Source organism: Anopheles merus, chromosome 2R (assembly GCF_017562075.2).
Source record: "Anopheles merus strain MAF chromosome 2R, AmerM5.1, whole genome shotgun sequence".
Classification (NCBI taxonomy): Eukaryota; Metazoa; Arthropoda; class Insecta; order Diptera; family Culicidae; genus Anopheles; species Anopheles merus.
In genome coordinates this window covers 46613747-46638763 of record NC_054082.1, presented here as the reverse complement: position 1 = coordinate 46638763, position 25017 = coordinate 46613747, and the positions used below count along the sequence as shown (strand labels likewise).

The 25017-nt window shown below is 44.9% G+C and overlaps 2 protein-coding genes across 15 annotated transcripts in view; one reads left to right on the top strand and one right to left on the bottom strand.

The window, feature by feature from the left end:
• Positions 1-6071, bottom strand: part of LOC121589301 (casein kinase I) — a 67877-nt gene extending 61806 nt beyond the window's left edge. For all 14 annotated transcript variants that reach the window (XM_041908081.1, XM_041908082.1, XM_041908084.1 and 11 more), the window contains exon 1: positions 5941-6071. In XM_041908081.1, the coding sequence (XP_041764015.1) occupies positions 5941-6071 (131 nt within the window). The remainder of the gene's footprint in view (positions 1-5940) is intronic.
• Positions 6072-21036: 14965 nt separating this feature from the next.
• Positions 21037-24025, top strand: LOC121590152 (centrosomal protein of 120 kDa-like). Its single transcript, XM_041909577.1, has 2 exons — positions 21037-21231; positions 21305-24025. Exons 1-2 carry the CDS (start codon positions 21123-21125, stop codon positions 23857-23859), a joined length of 2664 nt encoding a protein of 887 aa, XP_041765511.1. The 5' UTR covers positions 21037-21122; the 3' UTR covers positions 23860-24025.
• Positions 24026-25017: the final 992 nt, after the last annotated feature.

Genomic DNA, 25017 nt, shown 5'->3' with positions numbered 1-25017 from the left:
GGTTGCCGTCACGATAAAATGAAAAGTGCCAGTGCCCAGTGTCGTGTTAAGGCGCGTCAACGGACGGTAATGAAGCGATAATGGTAATGGACTAAACACGGAGCACATCATTACATCACACGCCGGAAAGTGCAGGATCGGGCAGGACCGGGGCATGTATAGAATGGCGCGAAGAAAGACATCACAAACGCCTCAGACTTACGTTGTGTGCTCACCAATATTACCCTCATTTTTAAATGTCCTTCGCGTTGAAAAAACAAATGTTTCATTCAAGAACAGTGCATTTTAATATTAACACATAACGCAGTATGCTTCAAAAATATGAAGAAAAACAAATATTAACACTTTTTCATTCAACTGAAATCATACCCCTACAGGCACACACAACACACCCACCCGCGTAAACCTGTGAGCGGTCAGTTATCTGAAATGTATTAAAAAGCTTCCTGGAGCTTAGTAACGACACACTCACGGGATTTCTGCGGTATCTGCTGTGGACATTAGTCAAAGGCATCTGTGAATCTGTACCCACACATGTTCGTAGAATTATTTAATTGCCCCCGTAAAGCAAACACTTTGCTGCACCCGGGGGTGAAGTGGCTTGTACACAGATAACCGATTGACATAATGCAATGCATAAACAGGGGCAGCCTTATTCAGCGGCACAAACAAATAGGAAGTCTCGGTAGCCTTGCGATTATGGGTAAACTCTTTCCTGTATCTTTGTTACGGGCGCACTGCACTGCGTGAATATACTTGGTTTGTCTGTCTTACAATGATAAGATATGTTCGAATAGGTTTGCCGCAGCAAGTGATAGATTTTCAATGGTTCTGTAGCTGGGATTTGGGATAAACTGATAAGAGCAAAATAAGGGAGAAATGCAGCAAACAGGGAACAGAACCGAACAACAGCTGATAAGCCGATCGATGTTTTGCACACACGATTAGCGGCTGTTTTATCTGCCAATCGTTTTCCACTGGCATTGGCAATGGCACTCCCATTGTTATTATCGACTTATATGTGGAAATTCAGATGAAATTAAACATACAACTGATACAGACATATTGCAATTATTTTTGTTTAAAAACAACTCAAAACTTTTACCTAGAAAAGGTTTGGAGAGAGGGTAGATAAAAAAACACACGTTTGTTACATCACAACCTTCACCACACATATTACGCTGATAGTGTATGGATATGGGTGCCACCCCATGCAGATTTATCCACATTCTCCACAATCCCTCCAACCCTTCTATTACGAGACGCAGACAACGGGTGCGCGCGCGCGTACATTAACGTCCGTCTGCCGACTAATGAAAGTGATAATTTTGCATAACACAAGCAGTGGCGGAACATGACACACGAAACAAGACAAAAAATAGTACCTACCACCCATTTCACAATCGGTTTATCGGTGGGAAAAAAAACAGCCGGGACAATTGGGCGAACCGTTTTTCTTTTCCTTTTCACACACATACACACACACACATACACATTGAGCAACAATTCATAAAACACAACCTATCTAACGGGTGGTGGATTTTAATGTAAGCGTCACCCGCCCCCCAACCCCGGATGGTTAGTGATTGGAAGAAGTGCATCAGAGCTTTTCAATACACGATTTTGCAACTACTTCCTCCGGCAGTGTGTGTGTCTGTGGATGAATAAGGGCAGTAATTAACGCTTCCATCCGCCAAAGAGTGGGATAATTGCGTTTCGTCTTACATTGTCGTTGTCTGGGGAATTGCCATCGACGGCTCCCGCCGCTGCCTCCTACAGACTACTCAAAGGATTCGCAATTAAGTCGGCACTTTCGGTATTCACGCTCGCTTATTGATGACTGAATGACGATGATGAATTTCGCGAACGCAGGTGAGCACCTCGCTGGTGTGTATGTGTGTGTGTGTGTGTGTGTGTGTGTGTGTGTGTGTGTGTGTGTGTGTGTGTGTGTGTGTGTGTGTGTGTGTGTGTGTGTGTGTGTGTGTGTGTGTGTGTGTGTGTGTGTGTGTGTGTGTGTGTGTGTGTGTGTGTGTGTGTGTGTGTGTGTGTGTGTGTGGTGTGTGTGTGTGTGTGTGTGTGTGTGTGTGTGTGTGTGTGTGTGTGTGTGTGTGTGTGTGTGTGTCATACAAAAATGGTGTCGCGAAAGAGGGAAGCAATTAAAATTTACCACACAGTACACAGTACACGCACGCGGAATCGACCAGCGGACCAAAGACGACCGGGGCACACCGGTACTGCGCTGGCGTTTGATGTTGTGCGCGACTGGCTAGGAGGGGGCGCTAAAACACATTCCCATCTTCCCATCACGCAACGTACAAAGAGCATCCAGTGCGCCCAGAGCAAATGGGCCACACAAACTAGTCCAACAAGGTTAGATTCATGGCGGTTACTGCAAGGTAGACGAGGTCAGTGAAAGAGAACCGGATTTTGCACGTTTGAATTCCACGGACAATACAAGCGAAACTTCCTCCTTCGGCTCAAGATTATGGGGAGAAGAGAAAATGGTGTCTGGAGGTGGCTGTAAACATGCAGTCAAGAATGAAGATTGTCCTGCAGAATGTGGACAAGCGGTGGACCAACCAACGGGATATTACTAGAAGAAAGACACGCTCGATGTAACAGTGGTTCAGCTGGCCGCCTGGTTGATTTGGACAAAAATGCTTTGCTTAAAGAGGTATGGTGCATTAAAGCGTGAAAACTTCACTTCAACCTTTGTGTCTATATATATATAAATACACACACACATAGCAAGCATGTTTCATACCGGTTTTGGAAAACTGGAACAGAAGGGTTCAATCCGGAACAGAAAAAAGTGATGCGAGCCCAGCAACTAGAAAAAAGGCATGCGTTCTTGGGGTAAAGTGCAGCAGAGGAGAATGGAGCACAATTAGAGGATTAAGTTGCGCGAAAGTTGATTTACGATTAGCTTTTCCTATACAATTCCAAATCCATTAGATATCTTCCAGAATGGGACAGTAATAAAATTTGCATAATGAGTGCATTAGTATCGATGAGCTGGTGTTCCTTATTTCCGCATTTTCCCAAAGGGTAAATAAGGATAAAAAATACCAATTGTGGAAAACAGAATAAAGGCCAGATGGATCCACGACCCCGTTGCTCATCACTACAGCAAAGACTGTATTTCCGTTTACATGGTCTTGGACAATGGTTTTCAACCTTTTTGCAGCTTTTCCCTCCATGTCGGGTGGAGTAGGATTTCATTCCCTCCTCACAAGATATTGAGCGGGGGGTTGAGCATAGCAACCCATGATATTTAGCGAAATTTTGATCAAAAAATTCCCTCCCAAAAAGTTCAAAATTCCCCATCAGTGGAAAACCGCTGGCCTAGGAAGAGTAATAGGTCAGTGTTCGGAATTGGTATAAAATTGGAAACATCAGAGGTACGAGTTCATTTAATTCGATGAAAATCATACAGACTATCAACAATAACACCCAACGTTTACGTTCAAATATCGTATTAACCAATGAGACATAGGGACCTTTCACGATACTATCCAGTTTTTTTTTTTTATATGGAGTTTGACAGTTGGCGGCTGAAATCATGTCAACACTCCATGCAAAACCACAAACAAATCTAGTGTGCGATGTTCAACCTAGGTTATTTCAGCTTCAAAGCTAGAATTAGATTCGAGTACCTGCTAAAAAAATGTCAAAACAAGATCATGTTATCATTTATCCCAAGGTGCATTAAAAAGATTTAGTGGTGTTCCGTCTTATCAGCCGGAAGACGTTAGGATTTAGCGCCCGGGTAAAACGTCTTACGGTTGACATCGCGATAGGAGCAATGAACGGCGAAGAGAAAAAAATGCGATGGCGGTTACTGATTTGGAGAACGTGAAAACCGACAGTCAGACAGATAGAGCTTTTACGATTAACATACCGTTTTTTATTATTTAACCTGAACAGGTAATTTAATAAAAGTTTAGGTGGTCTCATAGCCTATGTTTAATAACCACAACTAAACGTCATTTTTTGACAAATACACAATAAACTGTTAAATCTTCATTCTGAAGCAGAAGCGATAAAAAATAACCTTCTAAATACATACACCTGATGCTCGAAAACAGCTATACAATGCAAACTTCAGATAGGCTGAAATTTCAGCCTACGATGTACGACGGAAAGGGGCGCATATTTTGAAAAAGGAGCTTTGTTGCATTTTTTTTATTAATTTGAGTTATAACTATAGACTGCATTGTTCCAATAGTGTATCTAAATCGGCGTTGCAATCAGTGCACAGAGCATTCGCAAATGGGAATCAACATACTGGCAGAAGTGTACAGACAGTGCGCGCGCACGTGGACAACGTGACAGAACAGCTAAACAGAACAGCAAACAATTCCAAACTTCTCGATTGACCATTCCATGACTTCCCAATATCCCGGCTCCATCAACTCATCACCGTACCGTACGTGATCAGTTTATTGGATTGGAAGCGGATTACGAACGCCAAACGGCAACAAGATCCAGCCAATTATCGCATGCTTTGCTGTTGGCTTCGTACGCGTAGCCAAGTTGCTAAACGTCAGGGTCAACACTGGGATATGGCTGCATGTCTGCTGGAAACGGTGCGTGTGTGATGAGGCGCAAGTGAGACGCAACTGGAGCACACTGCCACTCCACTCCTTGGCGTACGGACAACACATGTGGCCAACACATGGCCTAAAGTGCCCACTCGAGCACGGGGAGGGTTGAGCTGGCCGATAAGCGCAACAAGCGTTATTTTGTCTAAGTCCCCGTTTAGCTGCTATTAAGGATACTTATCGATTTATAATAAATTGGCTGGAGTGTGTCTGCAGGTAGTGTAAACAAATGAGCGAAAATAATTGTTGTGATTTAGAGTTTATTCCTTTGGTACTGAGCAGAGCACTTTATAAACTCGTTGAAGAGCTTTGTCCACCAAAAAAAAAAGCGTTAAAAAGCTTAATCAATGTCTCCAGCTTTTAAAAGTGTCGCATAAATACGTCACTACTCCTGCAATTGAAAGCACTGGGCACTTATTTTCTAGCACCACGCACCTCCACGTATCAGACATCGCACCGCACACCTCAGTGCCGGACTGTACCCCTAACAAATAAATCAAACTGATAACGAACGAAGAGACCACCATTCTCTCGTCGTGCCACAGCCCTTCCTAGCATTTGAAGGTCTGTTTTTTTTGCCACACAACTTGACGATCGCAGCAAGCGCACGAGCAAACAACAGCACTATCAACCCAACCCTCCCGTTTGTTTTCTCCCCAGCCCACTTTCGTTTCTTATCTTATCCGGCGGCCGGGTGGGGGAGGTCGCCGGGCCTGTCCCTCCTGTCGGGACACACACGCACATTAAGACGGGACAGGTGATTTTTCAGCAGAAACATACACACACATACTCCAGATAACGTCCACAGCCTTGCCGCCGCCGTGGGACATTAGAGTTGGTACCTCCACTAACCCCTGTGTACAGAATGGCAGCAGATAGACAGTTCAGGGGAGAGATTATAGTGTGGAATATGAGAAGAAGTCCACCGAGGGTCGGACATCCATTACCGGGTCAGCTGGTAAAGGGAAAAGCACGCATTTACATTGCCTATTTTGGACGGCTAATACGATAATGAGACAACTTTAACAGCATCCTGATATCCACAGCATGTTGCTTTTGAGATAAATGAATGATAAATCATAATTCGTAAAAAACCTCACACGTTTCCTGACGTTTTTCATCAACTGCAGATTATTGCCAAATTAAGACATTGGACAAATGTTGGCAATTGATTGATATTTGTTTTTTTTTGTTTCATATGTTTTACCAACTGTTGCGAAACCCTTCAAATATGTGTCAGATTGTTGAACATACTCAGCTGGCCCCACACATACGGGCTATGTTTGCTAAATACTCTAATCCTCCTCTCCCCCCGTAAATACCATTTCCCACTCACCTTGTCTGTCGGGCGACGTCACGGTCACGGCCTCCTCCGCCGGCAACGCCCGCCTCGCCAGCAGCTCGCGCCGGTTGCGATGGCTGTTGCTGCTGCTGCTGCTGGTCCTTGCCCTCGCCGCGGCGCTGCATTTTCGGTTCTGTCGCCAAGTTGTCGTCCGGTTGGTAGGTTCACTTGCGGACACGAACGATTTGGGGTGGGGGTGGGGGAAGAAGGAAAAACCGCTGAAGATGCTGAAGGAAGTTGTGTGTTGTGTGCAGCACTGCACCGTTTCTATACACTGCTTTTCCTTGGGACTAATTCACAACAACAACAAAAAAACACGTTGACACATACTAACTGTACACTTCTTCTTTTTCTTTTTCAAAAAAATCGTTTTAACGTTTCTGTTGCGATCTGTGCCAGCAAGCACAAGCTTTCTTTCAACTTTCGACGCCTGTTTTTCGTCGTGGGCTTTTCTCCTGCCAACAACAACACCACCACAGCACACAACACCCCCGCGAAACGCGTTCACCACCCACGCGTCCAGCCGAGTTCGCCGTTTCGAGTTTGGCCGGTGTGCCAGGTTTTTTCTTCTCCTTATTTTACCACCCACAATGTACCGTAAGACGCTGTTCCGGAATATTACTCCTCTCTCTCTCTATCTTTCTATCTCTTTTGCTTGATGGAAAAGGGTTTTTATTAGAAATTGCGTTGATAAACCGGGCTTTGGTAATCCCCGGCAAGATGAACCCGGTGTGGTCTAACACACCCAACCACACACCAACACACACACGCCACCGGTATCCACACGTACACAAACACACACACACGCACTACCACTGCTATATGCACCGCACTGTTGTAAGTTTGCTGCTCATTCTTCCGCTCTTGGCACAGGGCGTTTCGCACAAACTAAAACCGAACACAGCGCAACCAGAAACGGAAATGGAAACGCAACAGAAAAAAAAACAACTCACACAGCACACTCACACACACTCTCTCTCTCAAGCTTCGCCGTTATTGGCAGCAGCACCGTGTCGGGCACAGCATTCGACGTTCAGGGTTGCGGCGCTATAACGGATCGATTGCATTTCCCGGGCACAATACTATATGTTGGGGGAAAATAAAATCGGAATTGAAACAAAAAGGCGAATTAATACGACACACACTCGCTTACACACACACAGCCACAGGCAAACAGTGCACTATGCCAACTAGGATTAGAAGTGCGCGCGAGCGCTTTTAAGGATGATCAATAAATGCAGATTTGGTTTTGCACTATTCCAGCTGATGGGTTGGGGTTTTTTTATGATAAAGCTATGCTTGGAGACACACCGCACAACCGCCGAACGGTTCACTCCTTCTCTTTTCTTCTATTGCATTTTAATCACCCGCACACACTACCTATTATTCCGTGGGATCAAGCAAGTACACACACACACACACACACACACGTTAAGAGAAACAGCAGCAGCTGTTTGGAAGCAGTTGTTGGTCACTAGCTGAAACCCATGGTTGTATGTCACTTTGTGACGGTATGTCCCCACCCAACACTGTACAATCGACGAGTATTGATGTGTTTTTGGTTTTTCGTTTTTTTGTGCGTAATTCCTCTTTATGTAACGGATAACTCCACTTTTATCACATTGTTTGAAACACGCTCACACACAAATACACTCACTCACCCACCCACTAATAGGCGCGTACCGTGTTTCAATGTGGTATGACGATTAAAGGACGTTAGGCTGTCCAGGATGTGTTGTTCTGCAATAAAAATAAAAAGTCGCATATTTATTATTTCAAACGATATGAGGGTTTAGACCAACTCCTGGAATTATGTTACTTTGTTTTATAATGAATTATGTATTAATACTACTACTGCGCCAACTTCACCCAACCTAACTTCGTTTTTTTTTTCTAGCCTGCCTAATTCAACCATAATATATTACCCTCCTGGTTCGAATATCCGGAGAGGTTATATGGAGGTTACGAGCGTGGTTGTGCTATTTTGGTGTCCTAATTACAGGCCCCACCGTACAGTTCCTTGAACCAGGATACACAGCAGAGAAGCTGGAAGGTAATGTCCATTTGACGCGTGATTTTCTGTCGTTCCTGCTTACACACACACACACACACACATATATACACACGTGCTTTTAGATTATCGAAACCATCACAAAGCCCAGCGAAGGAACACGCACTATTTGGTAGTAGTTTTTCTGTACCTGTTGGGATATATATCGACGATTTTCTGCAACAAGATGTCAAGGGGCGATAGGATCCTTCAGTTTAATATCCGAAAATAGACTGTGCGCTTGACTCCCCGCCGTTCGTGAGTGTGTGTGTGTGTGCGTGGAAAATACAAAGAGAGAGACAGAGAGGGTCTTTTCTTTTTTAAATCATCCCCATCAATGACGTGACAAAAGGCGCGCGCGTGCGAGGTTTGTCCATTAGATTCACACTCAAAAGGACGACACCCAGACACACACAAACTCGCAACTAAGAGCATGGCGAGGTATGCGCGCACTACTATTTAGAAATTGGACACGCACACCATCACACACGTCTACCACTCCACTCATATATTTGGGCGCAGCTACACAAAGGACACTTTGCCCCACAAACTCACACACCTACAGTAGCCACACACACATATACAGCTGTACACACAGTTGAGTTGACGTTTGCTCGCTCTATTGCTTCTTCTAATGCGGAATTTCAATCATCTCACGGACACATTCGAGTGTGTGCAGTGTGTTTTTCTGTCGTTTTTGTCGTTCCCCTTCTTGCGTTCTGTGTCGATGCACTTCGACGCGATGGTGTGCGTGTTTTCCGCGTGTCATTTGTACTTCGTTCCGTGATTAGGAGGCGGAAGGTAATAACGATATCAGCCGATATTGCTGAATTACCACCGAGGCACAACTTCTTCGTAGAATGGCACAATGTGCGTCAAACACCCAACAACCTTAGCGCCAGACTGGCAGCGACTACTTCAACAGCAACGCTTGGGTGGTTTGTCAAAACGGACAAGGGCAAGCAAAAAGCGGGGGCTGCTGGCTCATTATCACATAATCCATTATCAATGTCTGGACGCATAGCATACCGAGCTAATGCGAAACATACGCACACACACACACTTACACACCCTGATCCGTCTTTGATAACAAAGCGCAACAAAAAGATAAAAAAGGAAATCTTTTCACCGAGCCTCTAACACACACAAAAAACTCCACAGTAGAAAAACAACTTTTACAATTGTTATCGAAAACAATGAAACAAATTTCAAATTTTTTTTTGAATTTCATAAATTTTTGCAAAGTTTAGCATGTGTTTTCTCTTGAAACATGGCATTATCGTGCGCGATAAAGAAACGCCAAACGTCATTTGAAGCGTCGTGCACGACACACAAACACGATTCGATGTGTCACTTTGTACGAACGCACGAATGCTAAAACGAGGAAAAATCGATTTTCCACCAATTCTACACCAGCAATTTTCCTCAGTCTCAGTGGGATGCGACGTACGGTCGTCGTGGTCGTCACCATCCACAAAGCCTACCGGAATTCTGTGCACGTCTTGAACTCTGCTCTCTCTTTCTCTCTCATTCTATTGTTCTTCCGTACGCTCAGTTCATCTCTTCGCTCTCCTCACTCATGGATCGTACGTACGTCATTAGTGTGAGAAAAGCACACAGTGAAAAAGCACAAACCCCACACACGCCGCCCACACCTGAGCGCGCACGTACACACACGCAAACCGGGGGAATGGTGGTACCGGAAGAATTTGCCGAGCAAACTCCAGCACCACACACACACACACACACACCAGCTCCTGTTTGTTTGTGTTGGTACAAGCATCACACCACACTGGCGGGGAAACAGGCACACACCACTGGGAAAAGTGTGTCCCGGGAGAGTCGCGCACCGTTTTTTGTTTTAGGAGAAAAGTGTTGATTTGAGAGTGTGCGCACTTCACGGCAGCATCACACACCAACCTTGTCTCGCGCTCACACAAACGGGAGGTCACTTATTTGCTTACACGGCACACATAATCACGCAACCGTGCACACTATTTCTATTGCTTCTATATTTTGGAGACACACACACACATCACCACCACCAGGGGGGAATCCACCGTCATCCGAGCGTACCATCCATCAATCCATTCCGGGGAGAAGAATGCGTATGTAGGTGTCGTGTCACCGTTGTCGTTGTGTCTGTCCTACACCCTTCAATATGCATACATGCGCCCCACACACAACGTTGCACACACGCACGCACAGCAAGGTACGCACACCCAAACGCACACTCGCCTGAACATGGGCTTGAAGGCAGTTCCTAAAACCAGGCACAAAATCCCACCTGGAGAGCGCCGCTGAGAAGCTGATCGGATATAAAATAGCGTCGAGCAGTTTGTGCCTTTTCAGTGTTTGTATCGACACTGCTCCACTATCTCTCGAATGCGAATGTCCACATTACTGCTTGGTTTGACTGTTGTGTTAACTTGAACGCGATGGTGGTGCAAAGGTAAAGACGACCTCTCCACTAGCTCCGATCCGATGATCCTCTCGGTCTTGCAAATTACACATCCTCCAACACTCTGAACCCGGAGTTTTGCTGCAGCGGCGAACACACGGCTATGGACACCTGTCAATGAGAGTGGGAGAGAGAAATAAGGCAGAAAGTGATTAGAAGCTTGCTCACTCGCTCTCTCTTCTGTTCCACAAAAATGCATACATGCAAATTCTCACGCGCTCACCCAGAATCACGACGATAATCTCACACACCAAAACCAAACCCGATTGTTTGAAAAACGATTGAAATCTACACCGCACCCTCCCTTTTCAACCTTTTCACTCTCTTCGCTCTCACACACACATACGCACGCACACTCCCAGTAGCTGTACTTACACTACTCTGTGTGCAACACACAGCGCCGACCCGGACTGACGCACACCATCAAGATCCCACCACCGTACGATGAACTGTCAAAGCGGTTGATCGAATCGAGCGGTTCTTCTGCGTGCGGCGAGCTCTAACTGCTCGACTATTACTGTCATTAGGAAAACGATTTCCAGCGCGCCCCCTCCGCCACAGGGGGCTTCGAGCCGAGCGCGATTGTGATGTAAAAATGGACGCTTTTTGCAGAGGCGCTTGTTGTATAAGCAGATGTGTGTGCTAATTGATGCTAAATCGCATTGCAAACGACCTGCAAATGTACAGCAGCCGTGTGTACTTTTGCCTACACGCCCAGGGCATGTTACATTCTTGGCGTGCATGAACACGAAACAAAAGGTGTCATTTTGCAGGAGGTGGTTTGTAAACCCAACACACAGGATCCATACCATAAGAAGCTGCAGCAATCAGCCAACAATTCCCCAATCGTTAGGTTGCAAGAAAGCGCTCCTCCGAACACACAGCGGATGTGGAAATCATTTCCTTCGCTCAGTGGAAATTAAAAAAAAAAAGCCTAGAATAGCAGGCCTCCACAACGCATACAAACACGCATAGCAGCAGCAGCAGCAGCAGCAGCGGCCCCAAAATCATCGCCCACTTCTTTTGTGTGTTATTTATGTTTCCCCATTGATTCCCTTCATTACACCTTTCATTCATCCGTAGAATCAGTGATACACACACACACACACGCCGGGGGTGCGCCGAAACGGAAGCAAAGCAGAAGAACTGTGCGAGTGTGTGTTGCAAGAAAAGAACAGAAACGTATTAGAGAAACACACAACAGCAGCAGCATAATTGACTCTGCAAACGAATTATCCACCTTCCGATGTTCGCTTTTATACCAAATAGCTTTTTTTTGCTCCAACCCACTGACTAAGGTTTACGAGCGCAAGTAGGAGAAAGAAGAAAGCAAATAGAACACTCCTCACCAGCTCTATCGCTCTTGTTCGGTCCGATCCAATCCAATCGAGAATAAAACCGTACCCAAAAAGGATGAAATTGCAAACACGACTCTTGCTGCAGAGCTGGAACGTACAACGTAAACCATACACGCACACAACGAAAAGCAGAATCCAAGACGGAAAAGTTAAACGGGTGAAAAATAAAATCAAGTGCGAAAGTAGCTAGTTACTGGCCAACAGAAGAAAGAGCAACGATAGTACAAGAGAAAACGGGGGAACAAATACGAACAAAAAAGTGTGAATGCTAGTGTGTTGTGTAAGAAAGATAAAATACAAACGACTAACGCCGGAAAAAGGAAGATAGAAGAAAGCAAACGTATAAATAGTGCACACTTAATCGAGGCGCCACTGAAGAGGATCGCAACTTCCATCTTTTTACAGGCGAGGATAAGCCGCCAAAACCAACGTAAAAAGGAATTAGTTTACGAAACAATGGAGTGCCAAGAAAATTTATCTGAAAACACATAAATATCTATGTACATCAACGTACATTAAAACATTAGCAACGGATTGAGTTTGAATTATTTTGAAGAAATTAAAAATAACGGAAAGCTCAATCAAGTAAGAGTATAAAAAAGTTTTGCCTAATTTTTTTGGATACTTTATCTTAAATGTAATATGATAATTATATTGCCACATGTTGATGGCGCTTAAAACTGTATGTAATGTCGTGTCCCACAAGGATTACTCTGTATTTTGAAATAGCTAACAATTATCGTTAACAATTACCGGAGATTTTGACTTCATCTCATTCTCTGCTGAATGTAACCGATCCCAAATAAACATTATTTTCACGCACAGCATTATGCATTACGAGTATGAGAGTTAGAGGATGAGTTAGAAAAAAAATTAATCTACTAACTTATTTGATTAGTAGGATAATACATAATCAGACATACGCCACGTTACGTAGGACGTTACACCAAATAGAAGCAGACATTATCAAAAGTAATAGTTCAATCCTCAGAAGGGTAGTTTTTTCTTTGCAACATGAGAACATCATTCTACCGTTTCTACTTCTCCAAGGTTGCTTCCACAAATCAATGCTAGCCAGTTAGCAATCGTCCTGCAGCACTTTTTCCTCACAGAGGAGAGACTGGTTGCGCTTTGCAAGACATTCTTCTTCTTGTTTGGCTCAACAACCGATGCCGGTCAAGGCCTGCCAACCCACTTGTGGGGTTGGCTTTCAGTGACTTATTGATTTCCCCCCATAGCAGGATAGTCAGTCCTACGTATGGCGGCACGGTCTATTTGGGGCTTGAACCCATGACGGACATGTTGTTAAGTCGTACAAGTTGACGACTGTACCATGAGACCGGCATGCAAGACATTATATTTATCAAACAACTCCCGCAGCTCCCGCAACCCTCTTCAACCTACTCCCGATGCTAATGATTAACATGCAAACAAACCAATCAATAACAAACAGTTGGCAGCTCCTAACTACTTGATGATTATTATATGATCATTCAGGGAAGAAACCATAGATGACACATACACACATACACAGATGACAACAAAACAATCATCTGGGACGCCAATTTGATTCAACCGTATATGCGGGTCCACTAATACTCGGGGGCCTGGAGCCGGTTCGATTAAGTTTTCCCCATCGTTTCTGCGTCCACGCTTGAAGGAACCCGTGGCAACGAAAAGCAGCAAATTCTACGAACATGGAATTCAAACAGTAGCATACAAGGATGACACAAGCGTATTGAAATGCATCAAACCATTCTGTTCCTTGCCAAAACTGTTTTCCCCCAAGTAGATCATAAAACCCAACAGGTTCGAGCATTTGTTTTTGTAAAGAAGAAGTCACTTGCTTGATAGCATGAGTCGTTCATGCAGCGTTATCTTGCTTGCTGCAAACTTCCTATGCGACGACGACTATTAATACGCACGGTTCAGTTTTACAATCGGGAATAGACGGGTTTTGTCGCAGTATAGAAACTGATAACATTTTATCTATCTTTCAAGTCCCTCCTACCAAGGTGCTGATAATCACACTCATTGACAAAAGTCTCTTCATCCATGGCGGGGTTTTTGTTCTCAGTATAGCAACTCTCATGGCGCCGAGCGCTCTTTTCAATGTTGATCATGTATTGGCGCCCAGAGTGCCACGTAAAGAGCCAATAATATGATAAACCAAGCTTAAAAACGCTTGAATGTTTCGTAAACATTATATACGAAGCGAAAAGTGGAGTCATCTTGTAGACAACAATAAACCGCATGCGACTTGTGAGCCGAATTGTGCTTAGCCTAGCCTAACATTGCACGATTACAAAATTGCCGATAATTCATAGAAAGCTAGCAGCAACTACATATTGCACCGTGTGTTTTGATAAACTATTGCTTCTTGGAAATACCACAGGGAGAGATATGTCGCTCGCACAACCGGACAAAAGTGGGCCAATCCCGACATGTATCAGCTGATAACGGAACCTTTACTACACCAGATTGTGCCCTCTCCACAACACCTTCCCTTCGTAACAGCACATCAACCGCGAAGGGACCTTATTTCTCGCGTTTACGGGCACTGTTGGAGAAAATGACCAGTGCAACTTCTCGTGGAGCCAGTCAGCAGCCATCTGGCTCTTGCTAGACCTCACACACTGACTACTCACACCATCATGCTGGCCAGGTAAGGCAACAAAACTATGCATCTTTCGGTGAGTGCGGATATGTATGTATGTATGTATGTATGTATGTGTGTGTGTGTGTGTGTGTGTGTGTGTGTGTGTGTGTGTGTGTGTGTGTGTATTTGTGTGTGGGTATTTCTTTTTCACTCCACAGCCCATCTTGTACTACCATCTGCCCTTGGGCGGATTTTTGAGTTGGATAATGCAAGCGGAGTCAGCAGCAGCAGCACCCCATCATCATCGTCATGCTCCTCATCATCATCGTCATCAGGGCAGTAGCAGCAGAGGAAAACAACAGGTGGCTACGCGCTGCAGTGCAAAGAAGTGGCATTGAGAGAATCGCAAAACGGTGTGGCATTGGTTTTATGCGAATTGGTGGAATTTGTTCAACCACGTACAAACACACACACACATGCGGGTACACACGGGTGTACCAAATAAAATGTGGAGATCGTGCATCCCATTTGGCGATCGTCTGCTGCTGTGAGACGAAAACTAGGGAATGAAACGAACCAAAAGAAGAAAAGCTGTACACTAACGCTAACAAACCGCGACTAAAATAGCACTTCCAAACAGGCTAGACGCAAATGTAAGCGAGTAAATTAAGCACCCGTGAGTTTACATGCAACATTAGTTTTTCTATTACTTCCTCCCTGCCCTCCTCACTGGCTGGTGCAGCGGGTGTTGGGTGCGCGCAAATCTCTTTTCATCGTTCCAGTTTTTTTCGACTTCTTTGAACGGAAATTAGTTCCTAGAAGCTGTAGGGAGGAGAGACGAGAGAGGGTGAACACTGGTCCATCTTTAATCGATCTGTTGTGTAAATGTGTCATCATCTGTTGGCGAAAGAAAGGCTAACTGTAATGGCTTTCCATGATCATGCGTGATCAGCAACACTGACCCCCCGTCTGTCCTCGTAGTTCACAGGGTGACCCACTTTTGGATTCAAATTAAATTCAATTAAATTAAACGTATTTGCTTAGCGAGATGCTGCACGTTTGGCATGGTCGGTAAAAGGGAACCGATGGAACAGAATGAAAATAAAACAAATCAAGAGAGGAATTTTAGAAAATTTAACGATTATGGAGGTTTCTACTTTGGAATTATAGGAAGTACTGGACTTGATTTGAATGAATTAAAAATCGTCAAAAACATTGTAATGTTTATTATGCTCTTCATTAACGTCAGGTACCGCAAAAGAAACCATTACTTGAATGGGAATTTCAACAATAATCTGTTTGAGAAGCTCCCACTTAGCTGGGATTTTGAAAACAACACTAACAATGTTTCCCATTTTGCGAGCAATTTTCCACTATGAACCAGATGAATGCGGAACAGATAAAGATTTTAAATATCGATCGCGATCAAGTCGTATCATTTGACGACATTTAATACAACCAACATTATTCTACAACACACAACCATTTTCCCTAAAATTATTGAATTGTTTGCAATAAAAGAAAAATGAACAATTCTACTACGCTTGCAGATATCGTTAAATCAACAAGCAAACAAAAAGGCTTGCTTTAAAAAATATGTATAAACTCAACCCGAACCAGAAACAGTCACCTCTCAACATACGATCTCTACTACTCCACTACCACCAGTTGATCGGACAGAAAATTTATGGCAAAAGCGATACGATCAATCTCGGCTGATTCCCGGATTCGGGCACAAGCCGGTCGAGTGACAGAGAAGCAACTCGGCTGTCTCCATCTACGCACATTTGGGGGAAAAGAATGCAAGAGAGATGGTGGTTTCAGGCACATAACAGAGAAAAAAGAAAGAAACCCTGTTACTGCCAGAGAGCCGGTGCCGACCGTTCGGTCACAGGGGGGTGAGTGGGTGAGTCATGCTTTTAAATACTTCCAAGAAGACGACTTCCAGCACACCCCTTGGGAGAGGGAAAGGCCATGGTTGGTGGTGTGGTCATTTCGTGATTTTACAGCCGCCGTTCAAGCATCATACTGGATGAGGAGGGGCGAGCGATGGTGGTGGTGTGATGAGCCAAATAAGATAACACACGCTCAACACTTTGGTGTGCCTCTCTGGAAGAGATCTAAAATAGGTAACACAGAACAATACAATCGCTTACTGGCTCAAACGAAGACGGGTGCAGGGTGAGATATGCCTTCGTTTTTGGGTGAAGCGAAATAATTACACATGCTTCCAAAGCTACTACACACCATGACTCATACGTACTTACCGCACAACAATTCAATCCAGTCGATACGGTGGAATGTCATTGGCCGCTTTCATTCTCTTCATCCGTGGTGCGATGGTGTAGGGAGGGGTTAAGATCTTGTATGGGGGGTATATGGAATGGTATTATCACTCTGGCACGCTGCAACAGCATTTCCATAGATCTTAAGCAGAATAATGCAATTCCATATTCCGGCCTTGCCTTTTTTCTTCACAAAATCCTTATCGGAGATGATTTCAACCACTCCTTTCGTCCAATCAAGCAACTGAAGTCATTTTGGCTGCCAGTCCCCGCAACATTACCTCCCGCAACGAACGGGAATCGGGCGTACAGACGAAGACCCACACACGCATAACTTCTTAAGGCCCCTTTTCTAACTTTGTCGAGTAGTGAGCAGCTTGCTCGAATCGAAATCGAGCTGTCGGAACAGAGCTGTCAGCTTGTAATCCACTTCAACTTACGAACACACACATATATACACATTCATACGCGCCAGACAGGCAACTTCAGCAGCCTACACGCACACACACTTCAACACACCACACCAACACACTTCGATTCAAACCTAGGCTAGGGTCTAACACATTTATGCAAACGCATCATACAGCGCTGGCTGGCCCAACCAAACACACACACATTCACCATAAGTACAACCACACACACCCATCTATCGGGGGCCCTCCCGTACCGTGTATGCAATGCGCTTGCTGTGTGTATGCGTTCGGTCCGCAGCGCGTTTCGTTTTTGCACTCTTCTTTTGCTTCACGCAACAGCGAAAATATGTCCAACTCTTCCCAGCCTGCGCCTGCTTCTTCTTGGGCGTGCGTGTGTATATTATGCTGGGCACGGTGGTACCGTTCGCGGAAAACCCATTTCTTCCACCATCTTTCGAGCTGGTGGAAAGGAAGTTGTACTTCCTCCAGCAGGAGAGCAGAAAGAAAATCCCCCTTCCCAAACAGACAACACAGGACTTTTTCTCCCCTTACTCCACCAGCGGGAAAAATGGTTGCAATGCGGTTGAAAAATGGCGAAACGAATTTTCACTTTCCCCACGCAGTACAAGAACGTTCGCTACACATTTCACCAAAACCATTTAGCTCGTTTAGACTATACACTGGGCACCAACTTACTTTTCTTTCTACTTCCCTACGCCTGTGTATGGTGCCCGTCCCGTTTTCACCGTGCACATAGAATGGAAGGAGAGAAAAAACGCACCCAACACCTTTTTCGCTATGGGCGCAGCACAATCGATGATGGTGAAGTAACTACTGCACACAGTCGGTGGTACACGGAAAATTCTACCTTTTTCACAACTTGAACTGGATTTTCGGCAGCATTAAACTTCTTCTTCGCAAAACTTCCACACACACGGTTGGGTGTACGCAGAAATGCAGAACGCGTTCAGTTAATTCGGGTAAATGCCTATTTTTGCTCTCTCGGAAAACGGCACGCACACACTCGGGAAACCGACTGCACGGTCGCACGGACACATAGTAAGTACATAGTGGTCGAAATTGAGTTAAATTGTTATCGACCGATTTTGGCCACGCAGGCACATATGGCTCTTCCACTGTTCAGCAAAGCAGGCGGAGCACGTGCGATAGAAAGAGATGCAGCACACAGCCGCACCGATTCCCAGGAAACAATTTTAACGATATGACAAATTCACACATGGCAAACGCTGTATAGGGTGAAATAAACATAAAAATTAAAAAGATAACAAAAGATTTAACGGGTAAAAAAGAAAACATGAATGGAAACATTTAAGAAATTATATAACCCCCGGATAACCTGCAATAGACATTAACTTTTGAGTTTATGATTCATCAAAACAGTTACACGCGAAACAAATCGATTTGTTTCTTTTGCAACAAAAATCTACCCGTAATATGAGTTTGTCCGTGTGGCTCCACGATATGATATACAGTAGAATCACTGACTAACTGACGTGACACTTTGAACAAAATTAGCTTCGAAAGTTGTCTCCTTAATTAAAATGAAAATAGTTAAACACTAGCGCCATCTCTATAATGATTCGCTTACTACACTGACACATAGGAGAAATTTCCAAAACCACTTTTTGTTTTTCTCCCCATCTTGCAACGAAGAATATTTTCTCCACTTCTCACATCATATGTACTGATTTGGAAACCCATCAAATGATTTTTCTGGGTATTTTGCCCAATTATTTTGATAAAATCTTGCTTAACACTTCTTCCGCCATTTGTGATTGGAAAAGTTGTTTCCATCTAAGCAGGCACGAACAGAGCTCATTTTGACAAAAAGTCGCCTTCATTGCAAATGACAGTACTTTAAATAATAAAATTCACCTTGAATCAATCGATTAATTATTAGTATAATATTACCCAAGCGCCACAGATTAAGCTTAAACGACTGGAAAATTGAATATCCATAGGAAAAAAATGAAAGCTTCACAGCTTCATTGGTTTGATCAACAGATGGCGTATTGTAATACTCATCATTATATTGCTATCCTTTTCTTGCAATGTGTTTCGACAAGTTTCATCTTATAATGACCTATATAGCCTTCTAACTTTCTGAGCAAAAATCTATATGAATGGTCGTGTGGTCAGATACGTGGGTATCAACACCAACGACCATTTCTCAAATCTCACTTGCTTCAGTACTGGTAGTTTCCGTTGGAGTTTAGTATTTAAACAATCGTATCGCTGTTCTAGTTCTAGCGATGCATAACTTCAATGCGAAACCATACAACAGTACAGAGGAAATGAGAAAGCTCTCCTCCAAGCGAGGAAGCTCCACAGGTTGGGTATCCCACAAACAGATGGCGCCACCAGCTTTTTTGCTATTTTTAAGGCCGGGCTACATTGATCGTACTCCTGAGTGTAATTTTTGTGAACGCGTACGCCATCTAGTGGCGGTGGGTTGATGCTAGAGGCTGGTATAATTTATCTGTCAAAAAACGTTTTGGGTCGAGGAGGCTATAATTTTACCCAATGATGGATAGAGAATGGAAAATGGGGAAAAATGTTGCCCAGCGCTTTGTATGAATGACGATTTGTCCAACAACAACAATTAACGACCTACTTTGTTGCAATTTATGGACGTTTATCAACATTTCCTACGGCAAACAGGTAGCCTGGTCGAAACTTGATGAGACACCAAGTATGAGTAATTTTGGCACTTAAATTATACCCACATCTAGCTTGCGCTGGTCGCCGCCAGATGCGCTAGTGAAAATCGAAATTACACTTGCGAGTACGATCAATGTAGCCCGGCCTTTAGAATGCATGAGTCGTTTGCCGTCTGCTAAACGAAGTCTTTCTATATTCCGTTTAGGTAGAGAATTTGAGTCGTTTAGAAGCCGTTTAGCGGTCGTTTAGTGGATTTGTGGCACTTGGGTATGTTAATCGATAACTACAGTCTGTTCCCAAGTTACGCGGTTTCTGGGTTCCCGACAAATCCGCGTAACTCGAATATCCGCGTAAGTCGAATTTCACGTTTTTTGACTAAAATACTATTTATTACTAGCAGTTTTTTATTTAATTTAGTACTTTTATACACTTTATCATTTATTTGTTATGATTCGTGCAGAAAATTCTAATATTTCTGGCTTTTATTTTAGGCGGTTTCAATTTGTTAGCAAAAATGCAATTTATACCGAACTTGAAGCAAATTGTACTGATTTGACATTTAATCTGTCAAATTTAGAAAACAGCGTGAGTCGAGAACCGTGTAACTCGGGAACAGACTGTATAGGTTTAACAACTGTTCATGAACAAAAATGAATTTCGAAACTTCCACTTAACACTACAGAGCTGAACAAAAAACTGGTTGAAAAACTGATAAGTAACATAAATAAGTGATTTTGGCTGTTGGGTGGCTTACAATATTTCGGGAACAGATTGTTTGTTTACTGTCTCCAATTGTCAAGGATAAGGCTGCGCTCTGGCACCAATAGAACACGACATCCGACTCGAACAAACCCATATAATCATATATAGGTGCACTGTCAGACACAAACAAACAAACAAGACAAACATGTCAAATCACATACATTTTTCATGTTCGATGTCGTGTTCGATTGGTGCTAGAGCGCCGGGTAAGGCTGCGCTCTGGCACCAATCGAACACGACATCCGACTCGAACAAGCCCATATAATCATATGGAGATGCACTGTCAGACACAAACAAACAAACAAGACAAACATGTCAAATCCCATACATTTTTCATGTTCGATGTCGTGTTCGATTGGTGCTAGAGCGCCGGGTAAGGGAGCCTTCTACACACATTTCATCAAGCGCGAGCAGACGGTGCCAAAATTGTAACTTGGGTAGCAACGGTTCAAGCTGCCAAATTCAAGCGGCTGCTTTGTTTACATCGCGTCGCTTGTGCAAGGACGTGTAGAAACGGTTACAAATGGAATCTACTTAATTTAAGTAGTCATTGCGCTATTTTTACCATGTATAATCAGACGAAAAACGACGTGCAGTGCAATTGCGAAGGCGAGATGGAACCACCACACAAGGATGACGAGCAACAGCTGGTCATATTCGTGCAAGTTTTGGGCGGTACGTGCGTATATTTCCGATCAACGTGTCGTTATGTTTTACATTCTTCGTTTCATATCCCTTCCCAACCCAGGGATACACTTTCTGCAGGAGAAGCAGGGCCGGAAGATAGCTCTAACCGCATCGTTAAATCAGCAAGTATTCGAGGCAGTCAGTCGCCGACCGGTCACTCCCGGATCGGGAACCGCTTCGTTCGACGTAAAGCTTGTCTGGCAGTGTGATCGATACACCCTGAAATCCATCAAAACCAAGAATACTCCGATAAAGCTGGACTGTTACGAGGTACAGCCGTCTGGCGTTCGGTCACCGATAGGAAGCGTTGTGATCCCGTTGCGGTCAGTACCGGTCGTTACGCTATCGCGAATAAAAACCATCAAACCCCGCTGGTATCGGCTGGTTGGCATCGAGAGTGAGCGCTGGCGACGGATAAAGCCTGAGCTGAAGCTGCTGGTGATGGTGGCTGACTCCCAGCATCTTGACCAGTGTCAAGTACGAGACGATTCATCAACCCCGGATTTGAGTGGCGATGAGCTGCTGAAGAAGCGAAGTGCACCAAAGCCCGAAACATTGCCCCACAACGTCGAGCTGCTAGAGGACCGTGGCCTACTGCAGGTAGGCTGCAAAGACACAGAAACGGATATATTTGTGTTCGAAATTGTTCTCAAATGTGCCCAACACTTGGACCGGCTTTGTCCCGGGACGGACACCTTTCGGCTGCAGTACGAACTGTTCGGCGAGCGGCACGTGTCGATGGCGGAGCGGACGAAATCAGGGTCGCCAGTGTTTGACGTTAAAGCAAAAATTAGAATTAATCTGCGCAGCTCGATCCTTACGCTGGTCGATTACTTTGATAATGGTTTTAAGATTGCAATCATGGTGCTGACCGGTGGTGAAGAGGAGACCCGAGAAAGAACCGTTGGCACAACGACGATTGATTTCGTAGGCTTCCTGAAGACAAACCATGTGAGAGAGTTCAAAGAAAACCATCCTGCCAATAGTTACACATTAGAAGCAGTGCGTAGTTTACCAGTTCACACCACTTGTACGAGAAAGGATCTGAATCAAATCGAAGAAATTGTACCGTCGTTGAAGATAAAATTATTATTGCGATGTTTAGGCAGTGATCGTCCTGTTGCCGTAGAGAAGAATTTAGAAGCCGCCAAAGAAAGCTCTATTCCTGAACAAAATGCTCACAGTACAAGCACTGAACCTATAACGAAGCCAGAGTCGAAACAGTCGCTTCCTAAACAGTTTTCTAAACCTGCAACGCCGGTAACAGATAATCCACATTGTGACGCGGAACGGGAAAATATCGATATCGAAAGAATCCTATTGACGACGGAGCAGAATCTGCGCGACATAAGGCACACATTTGCGTTTCGTGTATGTGTTGGAACGGTACGCTTTACATCCGGGCCGGCGTCCGGCTTGTGGCAGCTGGCTTTGCAGCACCCGAAAGCGGACACACCATTCACGAAGGTTAGGCTGGAGCTGCTACCCGACGTTGCCGTGCACGAGGATCGCATTGAGTTTGGTGGTGTCACTCTCGAGCTGTTCTTTTCCACTCTGCCGGATAAGGTGGTTGATATAATCGGCAGCGAACCTTCCAAGCTGACACTAAACGGTCCACACAGTACGTACGCGCTGGCACGGCTAGACAACGAAAGTTTGCTGGTAGGAACGCGCGAACGGCAGCCGGCCGGTGTGGTTGTGATGATAAATGAAGCGGGAGAAAATGTAGCCATTGCCTCGATTAGCTGCACACTGGAAGAGGTCGGTTTGAACTACAACAGCCAGCTGGGTGTGGTACAGGAAGAATCAACGCGCCAAGATTGCTGCCACAGTGCTGCACCACAAACGGCTTATGGGCTAGCGAAACGATTTGACGCAACGGTCGCCTATCAGCTGGTGGAAAAGCAGAAGGCATGGATGCACGAGCAGCGCCAACATTTCATGGAACAGCTGGAAGCAAAGGAACGGAAACATCTGCAAGCTCTGGAGCAGAACTGGAAGAAGCGACAAGCGGAAACGGAAAAGCATCTTGCCGATCGTTTAGCTCGCGCTGACGCACTGGCAGCAGCGCTGGAGGAAGCTCACCGTAAAGCGGAAACACGCGTTCCGGAAGATGGTCCACGTGTGAAACAAATTGAGCAACAGTTCAAAGCACAACTGGAAGAGATCCGTGCCAAAGCGGTGCGATTGGAGCAGGAGGCGGAAGCGCAAATCGAAACCACCCGTCGGCAGTGCAGGGAACTGCAACAGCAGCAGGCTCAACTGAGCATCAGTCAGCAGCAGCTGCTGGACAGCAACCGGACGCTTCAGAGCGAGCTGGACCAGGAACGTGCCAGTCGTGCCGCGCTGGAGCAGCAGCTCGAGGAATTGACCGAGTCCAAGCAACACTATAAGGAGCTGTGGGCGAAGCTGACTCGCAAGGTGCACCAGCTGCAAGAGGAGCTTAGTATGGCCCGCACGCCTTACTTTCAAGCTGCTCCGGCAAAGGATGCTCGAAAGGGCAGACGCAAAATAGTCGCCAGTTCCAGTTCTCAGATGTCGGTTGCGCGAGGCGGACCCCGTCAGGGTGCGGGTGATTGTTGCAATGTTTGTGACTGTTCCGATGGTTCGGATTAGTGACCAGGTGCCGTGTGAACGGTAAACACAGAACGGATATCCTTACTATGAGACTGATGTGTATTTTTTTTACAAAACATTTGTGCCTTTTGTACCGGTTGTGGGAGGAAACATCGGGGTGATTGTGGAGGAGATTGTGATAATAAATATTTATTTTTACTTTTAATAACTGTCTTATCGTCTCATACAGTGATGGGTAAAGTTGGCAAAAATTCTGGAGTCGACACCGATCCGATTCCAATAATTACGGAACCGATTCGAAAAGATAGTTCCGTACAGCATTATCCGGAGTTGTTTGGAATCATCTGGAGCCGTCCAGAATCGCCCGGAGACGTTCGAAGTCAACCGGAGACGCCCGGAGTCGTTCGGTGTCGAAGTCGTCCGAAGTTGCCCTGAGTCGGCCTTCGAAACAAAGGCCCGACCTCGAATGATTCCGGGCGACTTAGAACACCTCTAGACGTCTCCTCCGGACGACTCCGACTCCGGTCAGAACTTCTTATTTTTTTTCTTTGGCACAAACAACCGCTGTCGGTCAAGGCCTGCCTGTGGCACTAGTGGGATCGCGGCTTTCAGTGACTTATTTATTATCATAGCAGGATAGTCAGTCCTACGTATGGGGGCACGGGCTATTCGGGGCTTGAACCTATGACAGGCATTATGTTAAGTCTTGACGAGTGACGAGTTGACGACTGTACCACCAGACCCGGTCAGAACTAGTGGTCCCGATTTTGCCGAAGTAATCGGAACTAACAATAGCCGTAGTCGGATCGGAGTTGTGGGTGCGCTCCAGTGAGCACTAGTCACACCAGACTTTAAATCCTATACCTTAACAGGTTCGGTATTAGAGTGTGTATCATGCGTATCGTTAAGGATCATGATTGGTATTCGGCAAAGGATTAGATTCGTTGTACCCGTGCTTCAATTATTAACACTTGCTTTTCAATGCATGCTGCATGTTCGCCTTCGTAACATGCAATTAAAACATTATCATTTTGATACATAAAAAAAAATTCTATCATAATTTCATACGAAAAGGACGCATAACTGTTCTCCACAGATTTATGTTTACACCAACACTGTGTCAGCTGTTAACGCAGGACTAGATAAAGTATAATTGTTGCACCCGATAAGAATAGAAAACTCTGTTTGAACCGAAGA

Coding starts and splice junctions, on each gene's coding strand:
- LOC121590152 (XM_041909577.1), top strand. CDS start 21,123: ATGTATAATCAGACGAAAAACGACGTGCAGTGCAATTGCGAAGGCGAG. Junction 21,232..21,304: donor ATTCGTGCAAGTTTTGGGCG/GTACGTGCGTAT, acceptor TTCCCAACCCAG/GGATACACTTTCTGCAGGAG.